Source organism: Prinia subflava, chromosome 3, assembly GCF_021018805.1.
Source record: "Prinia subflava isolate CZ2003 ecotype Zambia chromosome 3, Cam_Psub_1.2, whole genome shotgun sequence".
Taxonomy (NCBI): domain Eukaryota; kingdom Metazoa; phylum Chordata; class Aves; order Passeriformes; family Cisticolidae; genus Prinia; species Prinia subflava.
Genome location: NC_086249.1, coordinates 106,775,060 through 106,791,193, shown reverse-complemented (window position 1 = coordinate 106,791,193; position 16,134 = coordinate 106,775,060). Strand labels below are relative to the sequence as shown.

At 51.5% G+C, this 16,134-nt stretch overlaps 1 protein-coding gene across 4 annotated transcripts in view; it reads right to left on the bottom strand.

Moving 5' to 3' along the window:
- Nucleotides 1-994: 994 nt before the first annotated feature.
- Nucleotides 995-16,134, bottom strand: part of SON (SON DNA and RNA binding protein) — a 37,601-nt gene continuing 22,461 nt past the window's right edge. For 2 of the 4 annotated variants that reach the window (XM_063393291.1, XM_063393290.1), the window contains exons 7-12: nt 13,731-13,841; nt 13,101-13,217; nt 6,187-6,334; nt 3,438-3,506; nt 3,251-3,366; nt 2,396-3,180 (exon numbers count right to left, since the gene is read on the bottom strand). In XM_063393291.1, the coding sequence (XP_063249361.1) occupies nt 2,560-3,180; nt 3,251-3,366; nt 3,438-3,506; nt 6,187-6,334; nt 13,101-13,217; nt 13,731-13,841 (1,182 nt within the window). In that variant the 3' untranslated portion in view covers nt 2,396-2,559. Of the gene's footprint in view, nt 3,181-3,250; nt 3,367-3,437; nt 3,507-6,186; nt 6,335-7,060; nt 7,141-13,100; nt 13,218-13,730; nt 13,842-16,134 lie in introns of those variants that run through there. The other 2 variants (XM_063393292.1, XM_063393293.1) reach the window with 2 other exon arrangements.

The following is a 16,134-nucleotide window of genomic DNA, read 5'->3' as shown; positions in this document are numbered from 1 at the left end:
GATTTTCCAGCCTCAGGGATTCCATGGATTAAAGAGAGAAAGGTGCTGCTGTGTGCTCCCAGCAGGAGCAGGGTCTGACCCGGTGCTCTGAGTGTTTCCCTGCAGGTAGAAGGGTCACAGGCCTTTAGGGGAGTGTCACTTTTCCACAGCTGCTGGGTGAGCACACTCCTGCAGCAGGGAATGCCAAAGCTGAGTGGGAAGAAGAACCAACTCGTGCTCTGCAGCTGTATTTCTAATCTGGTGTTTCTTACTGGAAACGAAGCCATGGGCAGCAAAGCTCAGCTCTCCCTGCTGGTGCCCCTCGGGGTCTGGGATCACCGAGCAAACCCTGCAAACTGACCATGGGCACGGAGCAGCCCCTGAGCTGGGGCCAGCAGAAGCCTCCTCTGCCTCCAGATCCTTTTCATCCCCAGCAGGGGCAGAGCTGCGCCCCACGGATCCAGCAGGGGCGCAGTTCTGCTGGAATTCTTGGTGATTAACCATGGCTTTACAGAACTGCTGTGACTTGGCAGCTCCAGGAGCGAATCCCGGCTGCTCCCAGCTCCAGGATGGGGCAGTTCCTGAAGGATTATGTGGCTCCAATGAACACACAGACCCCTCCTTTGAGCCATGAAATCCAGATCTTTCCTAAGAGTTATTTTTTAAATGGAGACTTTAGTTGGGAGAGAACTCAGGCCTTTACCTTATACATGGGAAACAGGGATACAGAAAGAGGAACAAAACAAGTACAGGGGGTTGTACATTCCCAAATTTGATCGTGTCCAGCTGTGAATTCTGAGCTGCCATGGAGAGCATGGATTGAAGAGAATCCTCAGCAGCTCTGAGGTTTGAGCTCTGCCAAGCCACCGAGTGTGAGCAGGAGCTGCTCCCAGCCCCGGGGTGGAACCACACACCCCCCCAGCCTCCCAGAGTGTCTTCCCACATTTCCTGGGCATTTCACACCTCCCAAGCAGTTTGCAGGACAAGCTCCACACATTTAGTCAGAGACCGAAGGCAAGATGCCAAAGGGAAAAAAGTTTAATTCAAGACAACAACGTCCATGAAATGAAGATCAACTGAAGCATTTCCAGAGCGCTTGGACAGACTCGGAGGGGCTTTTCTATCTCCAAAGCAACCCCAATTCTCTGCTGCACAGGAAACACCAACCCTTGTCCCTGCAGAACAGGGAGACTCCGTGTTCCGTGACACTGACGGGATCCACACGGCTCCAGGGATCGGCAATTCCTCAGCTCCATGGCCCCACGGCCAAAGGTCCCTCACGTGAGGCCTGAGCAGCCTGGCTGGGTTTGTTCTGGTCCCAGACCCAGCGCAGGTTCACACCCCAAAGACTCGTCTGGGACAAGCACCCGAATGACCCACGTGCAGAAATGCTGGCAGCCTGCTCCTAACTCCGATCTGTCCGGGAGGGTGCACTGCCCCTTCCAATCCCACGTGCACACAGATCAAAGAAGAATGCCTCTTAAATAAAAAATAAGCAGGAAAAGCTTTCTACATCCTCTCTGCTGTCCAACTGCCCAAGCTCTGGGTCAGCTTCCTTGAGGGCCGAGGGTCCTTATGAAACATTTCATCCCAAGGAGTTATTTTGTAAAAGTTCGAAATAACCAGACCTGCTCCTGCCATGCCAAGGGCTGTTGAGAATCCTCACAAAGCCACTCCTGTATCGTGTGTGTTTCTCGCAGAAGGCATTTTGGCGTGTTTAAACTCCTGTCTCCAGGCTTGGCATCCACTGCAATTACTCTTTACCGACCAGGGGTGAAGATTATGAACTTGTGCTGCTTTATTGACCAAGTTGGGTACAACAATTGAAGCGTCATTCTACCCCCTCCCTCCCCCCGACTCCAGTTGCAGATTTGTTAAGAGTTTAAAATTCACGAGCCACAAATCCGAACGCTCGGCCTCAGGCAGTGGATTCACTGGTTGGGAAGAGCAGCCCCGTGCAGGAGGCTGTGCCGGCCGTGTCCCCTCTCCGCGTCCCTCCGGCGGCGCGGGCGGCACCGAGGGGCAGCGCCGGGCACGGCCCCCGGGTGTCCCCAGCACCTCCCTGAGCCCAGGGAACTCTGCAGCCACTACAAAACTGTATCAAAGGGGCAACGTTCTGGCAGGAGCTTCGGCCAAGGGACTGGATTTCTGATGCCTCCAGAGTCTGTCGTCTGATTTAGTCGTTTAAGAAATAATTACATCACTAATGTAAACAATATAAACATACCAAAAACTAAGTATGATTTAAATACATTTGGATGGTACAAAAGAAAAACCTGTGGGTGTCTGTACAGTTTTTACAAGGTGGGAATCGCCGATGTATTTACAACATGAGAGGGGTAAATACCATTTCTTGTGCAGAGTAAAATGCTCAGAACCAGTGTCCCAGTAAAGCCAAGCTTAGCGGTGTGAGGCACTCCTGAACATGGTGGTATTGACCATGCTTTCCTTTGGTACGAGTCCCATGGCCTGCAGCGCCGCCGTGGCCGCCGTGGCTTTCGCGTGCTTCTTGTTAAGGCTGGCAAAGGTGGGCCTGTACTCGTTGCCATTGACTCTCACCTGGCACAGGGGAACCAGGGGTTAGCGGGGGGCTGTGGCTGCTTCAGGCACACTCTGGGCAATTCCTTTCTTGGGACACACAGGCTGCCTGTCAGCACGGCCACTTGCTGGGATCCCACCCTGCCTGGCGCTGGGAGGGACCTTGCAGCCCATCCAGGGCCACCCCTGCCGTGGCAGGGGCACCTTCCACTGCCCCAGGCTGCTCAAACCCAAGTGTCCAGCCTGGCCTGGGACACTGCCAGGGATCCAGGGGCAGCCACAGCTGCTCTGGGCACCCTGTGCCAGGGCCTGCCCACCCTGCCAGGGAACAATTCCTGCCCAGGATCCCATCCAGCCCGGCCCTCTGGCAGTGGAAGGCATTCTCCATGCCTTGTCCCCAGTCCATCTCCAGCTCGTCTGGAGCCCCATTAAGGCCTTGGGAGGGGCTCTGAGCTCTCCCTGGAGCCTTCTCTCCTCCAGGGGAGCCCCCCTGGCTCTCCCAGCCTGGCTCCAGAGCAGAGGGGCTGCAGCCCTGGGGTTGAGTCTCCCCAGTTCCCAGACTGAAGTGCTCCAGGGACCCGATTTGGCCTTTCCAGGAACAGGACTTGCACATTCCAGCACCGAGACGGCTCCGCCATCCTCAGCCAGCCCCGTGAGGTGTTTCTATCAAACAGAAACATGGATTTCACCCCTGCCACAGGGGGGAAGCACCACAGGGGCAGCCCAGACCCACCTTGAAGATGAAATGTTTGCGGTGATCAGGCCCACTGTCGTCCACCAGCACGAACTCGGGGGGCGTCCACCTCCTCTTGTTGCAGATCTCCATCAGCGCAGACACCGGGTGCTTCCCTGCACAGACATCCCAGAGTTAGTGCCCGAGCAGCCGCTGGGAATTGCATTATTCCAGACAGGAATCTCACCTGAAAGATCCTTCATCACCACGTAATGGCCGGACCTCTTCTGGGCCTTCTCTCCCACAGCAACCAGCCCTGCAAACAACACAGGCACGCTGACATTCCCCATTCCCACTGATTCCCGTCCACCAGCAGAGCAGAAACAGGGATCAGAGGGGACACCTGGAGACTCCAGCCAGCTCCCAACCCTCCACCTTTTCCCTCCATTGCACTCATCACATTCTCCCCAAGGGCTCCAGGAAGACTCTGAAGCAGCCAGGAGGAGAAAACTCTGAGCAGTCTTACACAAGCCAGAGAACACCTGGTTTTCCATGGAAACCTGGCTTTCCACGCCCTCTTTGGAGAAACTAGGGAGAAGGTGAAGAACATTCTCCTACTGCTTTGTGCAGCCCAGAGTCAGCCCTGCCTTCAGTCTGCCTCAAACACGGGAGCACAGGGACCATTCCCATTATCCAGAAATGTCCCTGTGTCCCCTCCTGCCAGGAATGTCCCCACGGACCCGGATCCCGTGTGCTCTCTGCATTTATCCGTGTTCCAGCAGCCCAAGCTGTGACCTCCCTCCCACCTGGGAACAAAGCAGCAGAGCCTGGAACAGGCATGCAGAGAGCACAGGCTCTCCTGGAGTCACGGGCAAACACCAAAGCTCAGCTCTGTTCTTCTGAAAGTCTTACATGACTAAGAAATAAACTGAAGAATTGCCACAAATGTCTGAAATTCCAGTGACACCCATGAGAGAAACTCAAGTTTCTCTCATGATTTTGCCACTCTCAGACTTCAAGCTTTCAGTATCCCTTTGTTTCTTACCTCAAGTTTTCCTGTTGTGGCTTTGGTGAATAAAGACAGGGAGATACTGCAATTGCTTCCAGTGTCTCCCTGTTCCCTCAGCTTTTCTGGGTGGCATTTGTTTCATTTGCTTTACAGGAAAATCCTTCCCTCTTATCACATATTCACCCCAATATTCCTGCAACCCCCAAGCAGGGACTTTCCAAGGGGCACGAAGCCATCAGAGACAATCCCTGAAGGAAGGGCTGAGGGTTTTTCCCCCTTACAGAATTTTAAACCCAAACTCAACAAGGGATTCTCATCCTCCCCATTAAACTCTCTCCCTGTTGCTGAGTCACTGACACTCCACTCCACCTCCTGTCTCTGGGACCTCAACTGGGAATTTCACACAAGCTGCAGCCTCCTGAGTCACTTGTGGGACCAGGAATTGTGTTTTACTGGGGGCGTACATTGAAAAATGTCTAATAAATTCCTTACAAAACAACCCTGGGTGCTGGGTTAATAACAGCCCTCCTGCCAAACAGTGTGGACTTTAAAACTCTACACACAAGTTTAAAAAAAGAGAGTATGTTTTACCCATTTAATCACCCAAGAATACAGGTGTCTGAAAAACTACTAGTCCTCAGTATATAATCCCTAAATATATTTTATATATATATAAAATATAATCATGTTTCCTGCTTCTCTGTGAGCAGGACACCTCCTGCCCCTTGTCTCCCTGTGCCACAGACGTGGGTGGCCCAAGAGCAGAGGGAATTCTGCATCCAGGCACAACTTTTGTGGGAATGACCAGGTGAGGCTGCACATGAGCACAAATATTTCATGAGCAGGAAATCCAAAGCAAAGCCCAGCTGCCTGAAGGCCATCCCTGGTTTCAGATGACTCTCACAGGCCAGGAGGAATCCTTGGCAATCACTGTCACCAGCCACCTTTTGGGTTTAATTTCTTTCTTTACACAGAAAGGTTGTAAAGAAAAACTTGTGAGGAGTTTGGCCATTCCAAGCTCAATTCTGAGCAGTGACAAAAGCCAACAAAAGCCCTGAATCCCAGAATGGTTTGGGTGGGAAGGGACCTGAAAGCCCACCCAGTGCCACCCCTGATGTGGCAGGGACACCTCCCACTGTCCCAGGCTGCTCCAGCCCCATCCAATGGCCTTGAAATGAAAATTCTGAGTATTTCCATGCTGTGCTTTGAGATGGGATTGAAGGTTCCCTGTGCAGAGGAACTCTTCACAACAGTAGGACTCTGTCCCACAGTCAGTGTGGAGTTGTTGTTTTGTTCCATGCTCAGCAGAGCAATTAAATTAGAAATCCTGACTGCCAAATCTTGCATCTTGGATTTAAAGCAGTCAGAACTTGGAGAGGGGTTTCAGATGGAAAATCTCCATCAGCTCAGCACACAAACCACAGTGGCCAAGCTGGAGGAGCAGCATCACTGCCTGGGACTCACTGGATGGTTCTGCTGCACCAAGGGAGCTCTCCCCAGTGAAACCATGGAAAACAAGGGAGGTTTCCATGGGAAGGGGAGGCTAAAACTGCCTCTGGAACCAGCCCTGAGGATGAGCAGAGATGCCTTCAGCAGGATCAGACTGGAGGTGAACAGCAGGGAAATGAGGCACAGAACAAAGGACCAGAATCCACAGGGAAGCCCCAAAGCCCTGAGTGTGAGTCCCTCACAAAGCTCAGCTTTGGGGCTTTGGGGCTCTCAGCTCTGTCCTCACCCCATGTAAAACTGACCCCACTGTTCCACCTCCTATCCCTGGGCCTGCTCCAGCCACTTTCTCCAGAACAACCCCCGCAGCTTTTCCACAAGGACAGAGCTGGGGACTGACCCCGGCCCTGGCAAAATCCCAGAATCTGTTCATGTGCCAGTGATGCCACCCAGAAAACCCCTCCTGCCTCCAAGGGCCTCTGCCAGCTCCAGGCAGCCGTGGGGGGTGAGAAGCCACGAGATGTTTTTGAGCAGGACTCACCTTTTCGATCTGTCTTAAAATCCACCATGATGGGCTCAACGCTGCCTTCCTTGTTCTTGCCAAGCCCTTCTCCTTCTCTCCAGCCCATCTTCCTCATCAGCTGAGCTCCCATTCCTCCAGTTACAGGGGCTGCTCTTAAGAACTGATCCTATCCAGAAAAAGAGAAGTAAAACAAGGCCTAAAGTTAGTGCTGGGATTTTAAATAAGAAGTGGGAACTTCCAAAAAACGTTTCTAACAACTTTTCACAGACTCAATTAAAAAAAAAAAAATCCACCTGAGCTCTGTGGATTTTTAGCCCAAACCAGTGCGTGGAACCCGGAATTCACGCGGACACACGAGACACAAATCAATGTTTGGCAAAAAAGAACAACTTAGGAAAAGTCTAAGGTGATCCCAAAGTGGCAGTGACCCTTTGCAGACAGATGTGTTTAATCAAGCGACAACCGGCCGGCTCTAAACACTCTGCCCTGATCCCAGAGATCTCCTCAGCTCGGGAAGTGGGAATGATCCCGGCACAGCGGTGCCAGGCTCCTCCTCGTCCAACAGAACACAAGCACATTGAGTCATGACATTCACAGGCTGTTTAGGCGTATTTAAGTCTAAAAAAAAACCTCTCCCCACCTGATCCATTACACAGCACTTGCACATTCAAGTTCTACTCTGAAATTCCACATGGAACAAACAGGTTTTGCTCTCCCCTCTCTTTATTTTAATGGAAAAAGGCGCTTGGCCCCCCAGTTTAGCAGCAGCAGTCGTCACATTCTTTCAAATGAGCATTAACAAAAGTTGTTAAACGGTGAAAGCTTATCAACAGAAAGTTTAAACATCTGCTTTGATGTAAAGAACTGTAAAAACTCCTTAAATGTTACGTACCTAGGCCTCGCTGGCCGCAGTGTTGTGAATAGTAGGGCTGGCACTGACCGTGGCAAGAAGGCGGCTACAAGGATTTGACCCTGAAACAAGTTTCCATATAGAGGGGTGAAAGTTCACAGGTTATTCTGTGAACTATCATCTCTCGTGCCCCCCCGCTGACCCCAGAGCAAGTCAAGCATTTCCACCACAGCAGAACCCTGCTGGCCTCCCCGGACAGGGCCCGGAGCCCGGCACGGAGCGGCCGTGGCCCCGCGGGGCCGGGCAGGGCTCGCTCGCTGCCCGGCCGCATCCACACAACACTCGGGGCGCTGCCTCCTTGGGAGCTGTGCTTGCCACAGCAGGAGTTTGAGTCCACAGAACCACGGCATGTCCTGAGCGGGAGGGGACCCATCAGCACCACGGGCTGCGACTGCTGGCCCTGCACAGACAGCCCGACAATCCCAGCTGGGCACCCCTGGGAGCTCCTGGAGCTCAGCACGGGCTGGGGCTGTCACCACCGCAGGACTGAAGGATCCCTGGGCTCCCAGGGCTCCCAGGGCCTGGTTTCCACTGGCAGGTAACAAAGCTGCAGGTGTTCCTTTGGCAGACCACGTGTTTTGCAGGGATTTCCAGCACACGCCTGTGTCCAGTCCCCAGCTGGAGGCTGGCACGAGGTGTGACAGGAAAGCCTTGCTGGAGGCTGTGCCAGGGATGGCCCCAGTCTCTGCCTATGCCCAGGAAATCCCTGTCTGGATCCAGGTGGATCCACGTGGCTGGAGGAGCAGAGCAGGGGCTGGTGCAGACCCAGCCCCTCAGACACAACATCCACACCTCTGCACAGCCCTTCCCTCACTTCCACTCCCTCCTCCCGTCTTTTCCAGGAACATCCCACAGGAGAAGCATGGCCAGGCCTGGAGCTGGGCTGGCTCCTGCTGAGGGCAGGGTTTGGGCTCCCTGGCTGTTCCAGCACCACGGGGTGTGTTCAGTTCACAAAGGACACAGCGCAAGCTCCTGCTGAGGTCACTGCGGGCTCACTCGGCTTTCCCAAACACCTGGACATGGCTCAGGGCCAGAGCAAGGACAGAACAGAACCAAAACATCCTGTTCCTGGTCAAAACCCAAGCCCTGAGCTCCTACAGAGCAATTACCAGAGCCTGAACAAACTCCAGAAACTGGAAATAGCAAGTTCTAAGTTCCGAAGGGCAGTCTGTTACAGCACCCCTTCCATGGGTGAAGTCAGGATCCTGGCAGGGAACTGCAGCAGGAATTTTGTGCTGACTCTTTCAGTGTGACCAACAGAACCAGGACAACAACGACTTACTGATTAATTATTAATAATTATTATTAATAATTATTTAATTCCAGAATACACAAATACTTGTGCGTTCCACTAACATGCTAGAGGCAGGAATTCTGGTACCAGTGGGAAAGGAGCCAGGAGATGCTCACTTGGTCTTAGGTCACTGACAAAGCAAAGCTCTGCAGCAAGGAAAAGCTTCTTGCATTTTGATCTGGTTTGGCTTTTTTCTTTTAATAATAAAGTGAATGTAAACCTCTAATGCCACCTGTACATTGTATTTTTTTTAAGTTTAGTAACAACTAGCCTCAGCCTATGATTTACTGAGGGGGTAAAACTGGTGCTCATTGGAAATTGGAGAAGTAACAGAAATGTTCACAGAAGCAGGGAAGCAGGAGCCACAACTCTTATTTAAAAGATCATCCACTGCTGAATCTCCCAAAACCTCTTGAGCAGCTCTGGACCTCTGCAGACACAAATTAAAGGGGATGGGACAAGAACCCCCAGATTTCTGAGCATCTGGTTACTGCTGGCAGAACTAACTCATTATTGACAAAAGCATTTCTCTTTCACTCACTGATCCTCATTTGAAGGAGCCTGCAGGACAATGTGAGACCTTTTTCCTTACATTCTGAGCTCTAAATTCCATGAAATATCACTTCCATTCTGCCAACATGGAGACACTAAAGAGACACATTCTTCTGTCGGCACTTGCTTTAAAGAAAAGGTAAAACCTGATTCCTGCAGAGGGTTTAGAGCAGTTTTAATTAACTTTCTTGCTGATTCTTCAGGCTGATTTTTTGGAAGCAAAGACAACAAAACCTTGAAGGCAGGGGGTGGCAGTTCAGGCACAGCAGAGGGCTGGACTAAAGGCTGAACTCCAAGGAAGTTCAAGTTCCAGGAACAAGCATCACTTTGGAAAAACCTGTGCCAGGCAGCAGAATCTCCCACCAAATCCCAGCATCTCCTGGATGGAAGGGATCCACAGGGAGCATACAAGTCCAGCTCCTGGCCCTGCACAGCCCAACCACCCCAGCCTGGGCATCCCTGGCAGCGCTGCCCAAACGCTCCTGGAGCTCTGATCAAGATCTGCTCCCTGTGGCACCTTCAGGGATGCTGAGGAAGGGAATTTGGGCTGGGTGCTGAACTGGGAGATCTCTGGCCCTTCCTGCAGCAGCCCCAGTCCTTACCACAGCCAGGAGCAGGAATCCCTTGCTGAAGAACCCAGCAGATGCCTCACAAGCCCTGTGCTCCCAGGCACCTGCGGGTGCTGCTCACTCTGCATAACAGCAGGGAAAAAGAATGGCTGGGAAAAACAGCAGAGGACTGGGGGAGCCAGTGCAACAGCCCTCACCTATCATGGAATCCTGGAATCCCAGAGTGGTTTGGGTTGCAGGGACCTTAAGGATCATCCCAGTGCCATCCCTGCCATGGGCAGAGACACTTCCACTGCCTCAGGGTGCTCCAAGGCTCAAATTCAACCTGGCCTGGGACACTGCCAGGGCTGCTCTGGGCAGCCTGTGCCAGGGCCTGCCCACCCTGCCAGGGAGGAATCCCTTCCCAGTGTCCAGGATCCAGTGAGCAGAGGAGCTCTGCTTTGCCAGGGGCCCCTGGCTCCCAAGGAAAGCTCCCTGCTCCCAGCAGGAACACCAGGTCTGGCTGAGGGAAGCTCAGCAGTGCTGCAAGGGGCAGCCACAAGGCTCAGCTGCGCTCCCACCCTGACAGGAGCTCTGCTCTGCTGTGCCTGCAGCAATGGCAAGGAGGGAGGCCTGCACTTCCAGAACTTTCTGCACTCAGGGATCAGCACGAGTGAGTGACCCAGCAGCTCCCCAGGGCCACCCCTGAGCATAACCCCAGGTTTGGGGAGCAAGTTCAGGCTCCAGAATTGAGCTGATAAATCCAGAACCAAGTGGTGAGTCTGGGAAAGGGGGAGTAAATAGACCTCAACAGAATTTGCTTGGAAAAACAAAAAATATTTGACCACTTGCTCTGACATTTCTTCAGCAGCACAGTGTGTTTGGAAGGAAAAAGGGAAGGAAAATAGAAGCAACCTTCAGAAAAGATGAGTCACATTTGTGAACTGATTACACTGATGGTGACATACTGAAACAGAAGCCACTCTTTCAAAGGGAAAGGTGAGATTGTTCATTAATTTTTTGTAGCTAATACCACATCAGTCTTTTATGGACTCTGCTCAGGCCCCTGCACATAAACACCATGAATAAGTCGAGGAATTAAAAACATAAACCTTATTTGTACTCAGTGTCCCCATCCCAGTGCTCCACATGAACCCCTGCAGCACCAAACCCCCACACTGAGACTCCAGGCAGTCTGGTTTGAGTGCATATTACCTCTCCAGAGTCACTGGGAAAGGACAGGAAAAGGTGAAATCCACCAAATGCAAAGTGAACACAGAGCTCAGCAAACAAATCCCCTCCTGCCCTCCTGAGTCACCCTCCTGCTCCACCTCCCTGGTGTGGTGACCTCTGTCACACCCAGTGGCTGTGCCTGCTCTGTTTCCTCCTTTCCTGAGACACAAATGAAGCGGCTGCCACGGGCTCAGTCTGTGCTGGATGGTCACAGCTCCTCCCATGGCAAATTCCCAAGGGAAATGCCTTCAGCCAACAGCCCCAGCCAAAAATGTGCACTAATTCACAGACACAACATCCCCCAAGAAACTCCACAGCCCTGCTTGCAGATTAAAGTCACAGAAACACACAACATCCCGAGTTGGAAGTGACCCATCAGGATCAAAGTCCAACTCCTGCCTGAGTGAAAAATACCAGGTTTTTTTAATGTTAAGATGCAATTTTTAGGCCAAAAAGGGAGCACAAGCCTGACTCCTAGTGTTACACTCAGTAACTGATAATTGTCACACAATTTCAGCTGTCCAAATAACACACAGCCAGTACTTTGCATTTCATGGGTGGTTTGCATTCCTGTCCCTGAGAAAGAGAACATGGATTCAGAACCACATCCCTGCTTCTTCCTGTGCAATCCTCCTGCAGCCACAGGAGGACTCCACATGAAGCTGTGTGAGGCTTTCCCAGGCCCCACCATTCCTGAAGGCTCTGGGCCCTCTGAGAGGAGGAACCTGGCAGAGCAGGAGAGCAGCTGAGGAATGCCAGAGCAGGGAGAGGATTTTGTCCTCATCTTCCTCACCCACCAACTCCTCCTGTTCCCAGAGGAGCCTCCTCTGTGCCCAGCCCAGAGCCCGCACTGCAAGCACAGCAATTCCCAGCTCTGGGCAGGGCAGGAGAGCTGCTGCTGGCTCACTGATGCCCAGATCCAACAAAATGCTCCAGCATTGCTCTGCTCCTCGCAGCAGTCATGTCCACAAGCACAGACCACACTCTTCTCCAATTCTGTCATCATGAAGCATTTTGCTGGGTTTGTGTTTGGTTTTTTGGCTGTTATTTTGGTTTGTTCAGTTGGGTTGCTTTAAAGCAGATCCCAGAGTGAAGCTGGAGGACAGGAGAACACACCTGGCCCTTTCCACTTCACCCTCGTGAGCAGCCCCTCCTGTCACTGCCATCACAGGAGAGCCCAGAAAGGAGGTTTGGGAAGGAGCTGCTCAGAGCTGCTCCCCTTCAGGGCCTTGGGAACCCTCTCCAGGTGCTGCAGACAGGGAGAGCCCTCCCCTCACAGCCCTGCTGATCTCCTTCCCAAGCCTCCCAGTGGAAAAGCTCCTTCCTCACCAACACATCCCTGTGCTTTACAGCTCCCTCTGCCAGGAACCAGGATTGTCTTCATCAAAAGCAGCATTTTGCTACAATCTCAGTTGTTCATAATTTTTAAAATCAGACTTTATCATGCACATTCTGCATTAGCACTGACAAGATGCCAGAAGATTCCCATCTGGCCAGTGTCTCAAATCTGTGTTCCCTGGCTCTCTGCACTGCTCAGCTATATGAAGTGGAAAAACAAGTTGGTGAATCCTGGCAAAAAATGTTTCTATTTTCAGAATATTATAATTCCAGACTTTTGAGGTCAGCTGACACCAACTTCTATGGAAAATTCCACCTAAACCTCAGATGTGACCTCCCAGCTTGGAGGGTGTCCTAAGCCAAGCTGATACACACTCAGCTGCAGCACCTGCCAGGCTGAGCAGCTGAACTCCTTATTCCTGGTGCCTGGATGGTGGATGTTGCTTGCATTCCTCAGTTCTCCCTCCCGACAGAGCACCAGATCAGTGTTCACTGCTGGCAAAGATGCAGCTTGAGTAAATGTATAAAACACATGGATGGAGGACGCACCACACCCCAAAACCAGCCAGAGATAACCCACAGCAAGAGGGAACTACTGCACTGTACCCAAACAATATCAGAGAGAGAGTAACTTATTAACTGCAACTCCTGCTTCAATCCTCCACACCTCTGGCTCCCAGAAATCCCTGGTGATCCAGAGAGAGGCAACGGAGCAACCAGAGAGAACCAAGGCAAACACGAGGGCAGTGTGGGACTTGGTTCGCTGAAGCCGATGCCACAGCCCGCTGATTTCCACAGGAGCAAAGCCTGCCTGCTGTGTGCCAGTGAGGCAGTGAGGATGTGCCACTGCCAGCACCAGCCCCAGTGTCCTGCCAGTGGCAGGCTGTGTCCCGCCGGGCACTGCCACAGCCTCAGTGACACCGAGGAACGGGGACTGAGCCCAGCCCGCTGCGCCGGGCGCACGCTCTGCCACGGGGGAAGGACTTGTCTTGCATTTTGCAATCCTTGGCTGCTGCAAAGTGTGGTGGTGAGACAGCAGTGTGTGTGTCACTTCTACCTTTCGGATCCACGCCTGGGGCCCGCTGTTGGTGAGCTCGTCCGAGGACAGGATCTGCGCTCCGGTGCTGCCCGTGAACTGCCCGGGGATGGAGTTGGACTGCGCCCACGCGTCGATCTGCAACGGCAAAACCCGGGTGAGACCAACACAGCAGCTCCACGCTCCCCTCTGCAACTCTCTGCTGGCTCTCAGGAATATTCACATTGTGCTGCTGGTGTTTGGTGTGTTCATTGACACTCAGATGAAAAGCGGGTGCTCCCAAAATCTGAATGGTCACCCTGAAACCTGAGCTCCGATTCCAGCGAGTTCAGGGTCTCCTCATCCCCAAAACTGCTAAATCCACTGTTTTGGAAAGAATTACCTACATCTGTGCTGCTGAACTACAATGAAATTTAAAGAAAAATGAAGCTGAAACTACATTTCAGAGTGACTTGGGTGAAAACAAGCAATACTCAAAGGAGCTCATCAAAACTCAAGTGTCAGGAAGTGCAAAACCACGACAGAACTTTAAAACACTGGCCCACAACTGGGTTTCCAAACTCCAACACGAGAGAAAAATCAGCTGCCATGAAAGGGAAACACAGATTTTCCTCAAGCTCCCCAAAATGCTGCTGGCAGCCCCCAGCTTACCTGCTCCTGTGCCCGGTTCAACATGCACATGGCCTCCAGGTCAAAGGAGTTCTCATTGAGCCTTTTCTGGGCCACTGCTCTGTCGTTCATGGCTGTGGTTATGTCCACGCACTAGGAGGAAAAAGAGCATTTGTATAAAGACAGCAGAGCACAACAATGTCCACCTGAGCTGGAAAAAGCTGCTGGAGAATCAATGCCACCAAGTGGGGTTACACAGTGAACAGCTGGTTTGACAAATTGGCAACGTGATGGAAATCCTGGGACTACTTAAATCCACGCAAGATGGGCTTTCCTGAACAAAGACAAACCTGAATTTGAACTGCAACAATCTGGTCATTTAAAATCACCTGTACACACAAAATATCAATGGCTTGTTTTCTAAGAACTATTTGTCACAAAAAATTCTGGTATGTAATAAACAGAGAAGCATTTTACTGTTCAATGAGATCTTCTCAACCAACAGAATTAAATGCAATTTAACTAAAAATTCATGCACAATTGTTCACATGAGCACTCTGCTATCAAGTCACACTAAAGCTTGTCTGTATAAAATAATTCCAGCATGAATCAGATGCGTTCCACAATCTTGACTTCAGCATTTCTAATTTTCATCTTCAGCCTAAAGCAGGAGGGAATGAAGATGGGGAAGGGGCTGGAGGCCCAGGAGGGGCTGAGGGAGCTGGGAAGGGGCTGAGGCTGGAGAAAAGGAGGCTCAGGGGGACCTTGTGGCTCTGCACAAGTCCCTGACAGGAGGGGACAGCCGGGGGGGGTCGGGCTGTGCTCCAGGAACAGGGACAGGAGGAGAGGGAACGGCCTCAGGCTGGGCCAGGGGAGGCTCAGCTTGGGCAGCAGCAGGAATTTGCCCATGGAAAGGGAGCTCAGGCCTTGGCAGGGGCTGCCCAGGGAGCTTTGGAGTGCCCATCCCTGCAGGTGTCCCAGCAAGGGCTGGAGGTGGCCCTGAGTGCTCTGGGCTGGGGACAAGGTGGGCCTGGGGCACAGCTGGCACTGCCTGGCCTGGGAGGGCTTTGCCAGCCTCAGGAATTCTGTACAACCAGGCTGAGAGCTCACAGAATCCACTGCTTTGGAAAGAAAGATCTACATCTGTGCTGCTGAACCACAGCAAAATACAAAGAATAATAAATGTGGAACAATGTTGCAGAGTGACTTGGTGAAAACATGAAATACATGAAGGAGCTCTCTGCAAACCCTCACCTGGGCAAAGCCATCGGGACAGAAACCCACAACATTTGGGGCTGTAAAAATGTCACAAATTCTGGCTGGAGTGCAGCTGTTCTATAAAATCCTTGTGCCCTGCTCCCCAAAGGAAGTGCATTTTATGGATCACTCTGTTCAGAAAGCAGAAAGGGAAGAGTGTGCAAAGACAAATGGAATTTCTTGAGATGTGACAGAAGCTGGAAGGGCTGGGACTGTTCCAGGCATAGAAAAAACCCAATAATCAGAACAGCAGCTGGCACACACACACACCAAGGCTATGGGTTAATTTGAACCTCATTCCCATTTGGTTGGAAAAGCCTGGCCTCTTCTGCTGTCACTATCTCAACCTCGACCTCTCACACATTTTGTACTAAAGGGCCAGCAGGAGAAACTGAAATTCCTCTAAAATTGACTCAGCTGAACAAAACAAACACTGTGAAACCACAAACCCTGTCCCAGGAACCTGGTCAAGAGTTTAGTAACTACTGAAAGGAAGAGACAGATACCTACAATGGCATCAAACACAAGAATTGCTTTTGTGCTCTATTAAATCTGATTTTAAGATGGGGTTTTTTGCTGGTGTTTAGGTCAAAGTTGTTTCTGTTGGGAAGATCACTGCTGGAATATCTGGCACTGACCAAAAGAGAGCTAAAATCCCACAAGTCCCAGGTGTCTATGGACTGAGTTCAGTGCTTATTTCTTGTCACAGAGAACATAAAAAAGGCACAAGAATTATTAAAATATTATCTAACAATCCCCTCACACAACAGCATGGATCTAAAAACTGTTTCAAATGCACACTGGCTGAGTTTTCAAGTTTCTCTCACACACTTTAAATAATTCTTTAATTTCCTGTTTGTGAAACTGGTCCAGGAGATAAATAGAAGTTCTTCTACTCACCAAAAGTTTCAATCCAGCAATACACAAAGGCATGGAAGCAGTCCATGAAACCACAGGGGACCACTGCCATGCTAAACAGGTGTATTAGTGCTTTACCACACTGGGGCCTAGCAACATTCCCTGCTGGGTTAATTCCCAAACTTCCCCATTTCGGAGACCATCAGGGCTCTGTGTTATGTCAAGACACTCGATGGCAGCTTTGGATCTTGAAAAAAAACAACCAACCATCTCTGCTTGAGGTACAAGAAGTTCAGTCAAGGCAGACAGGTGGAAGTGAGGTGCTGTTCTC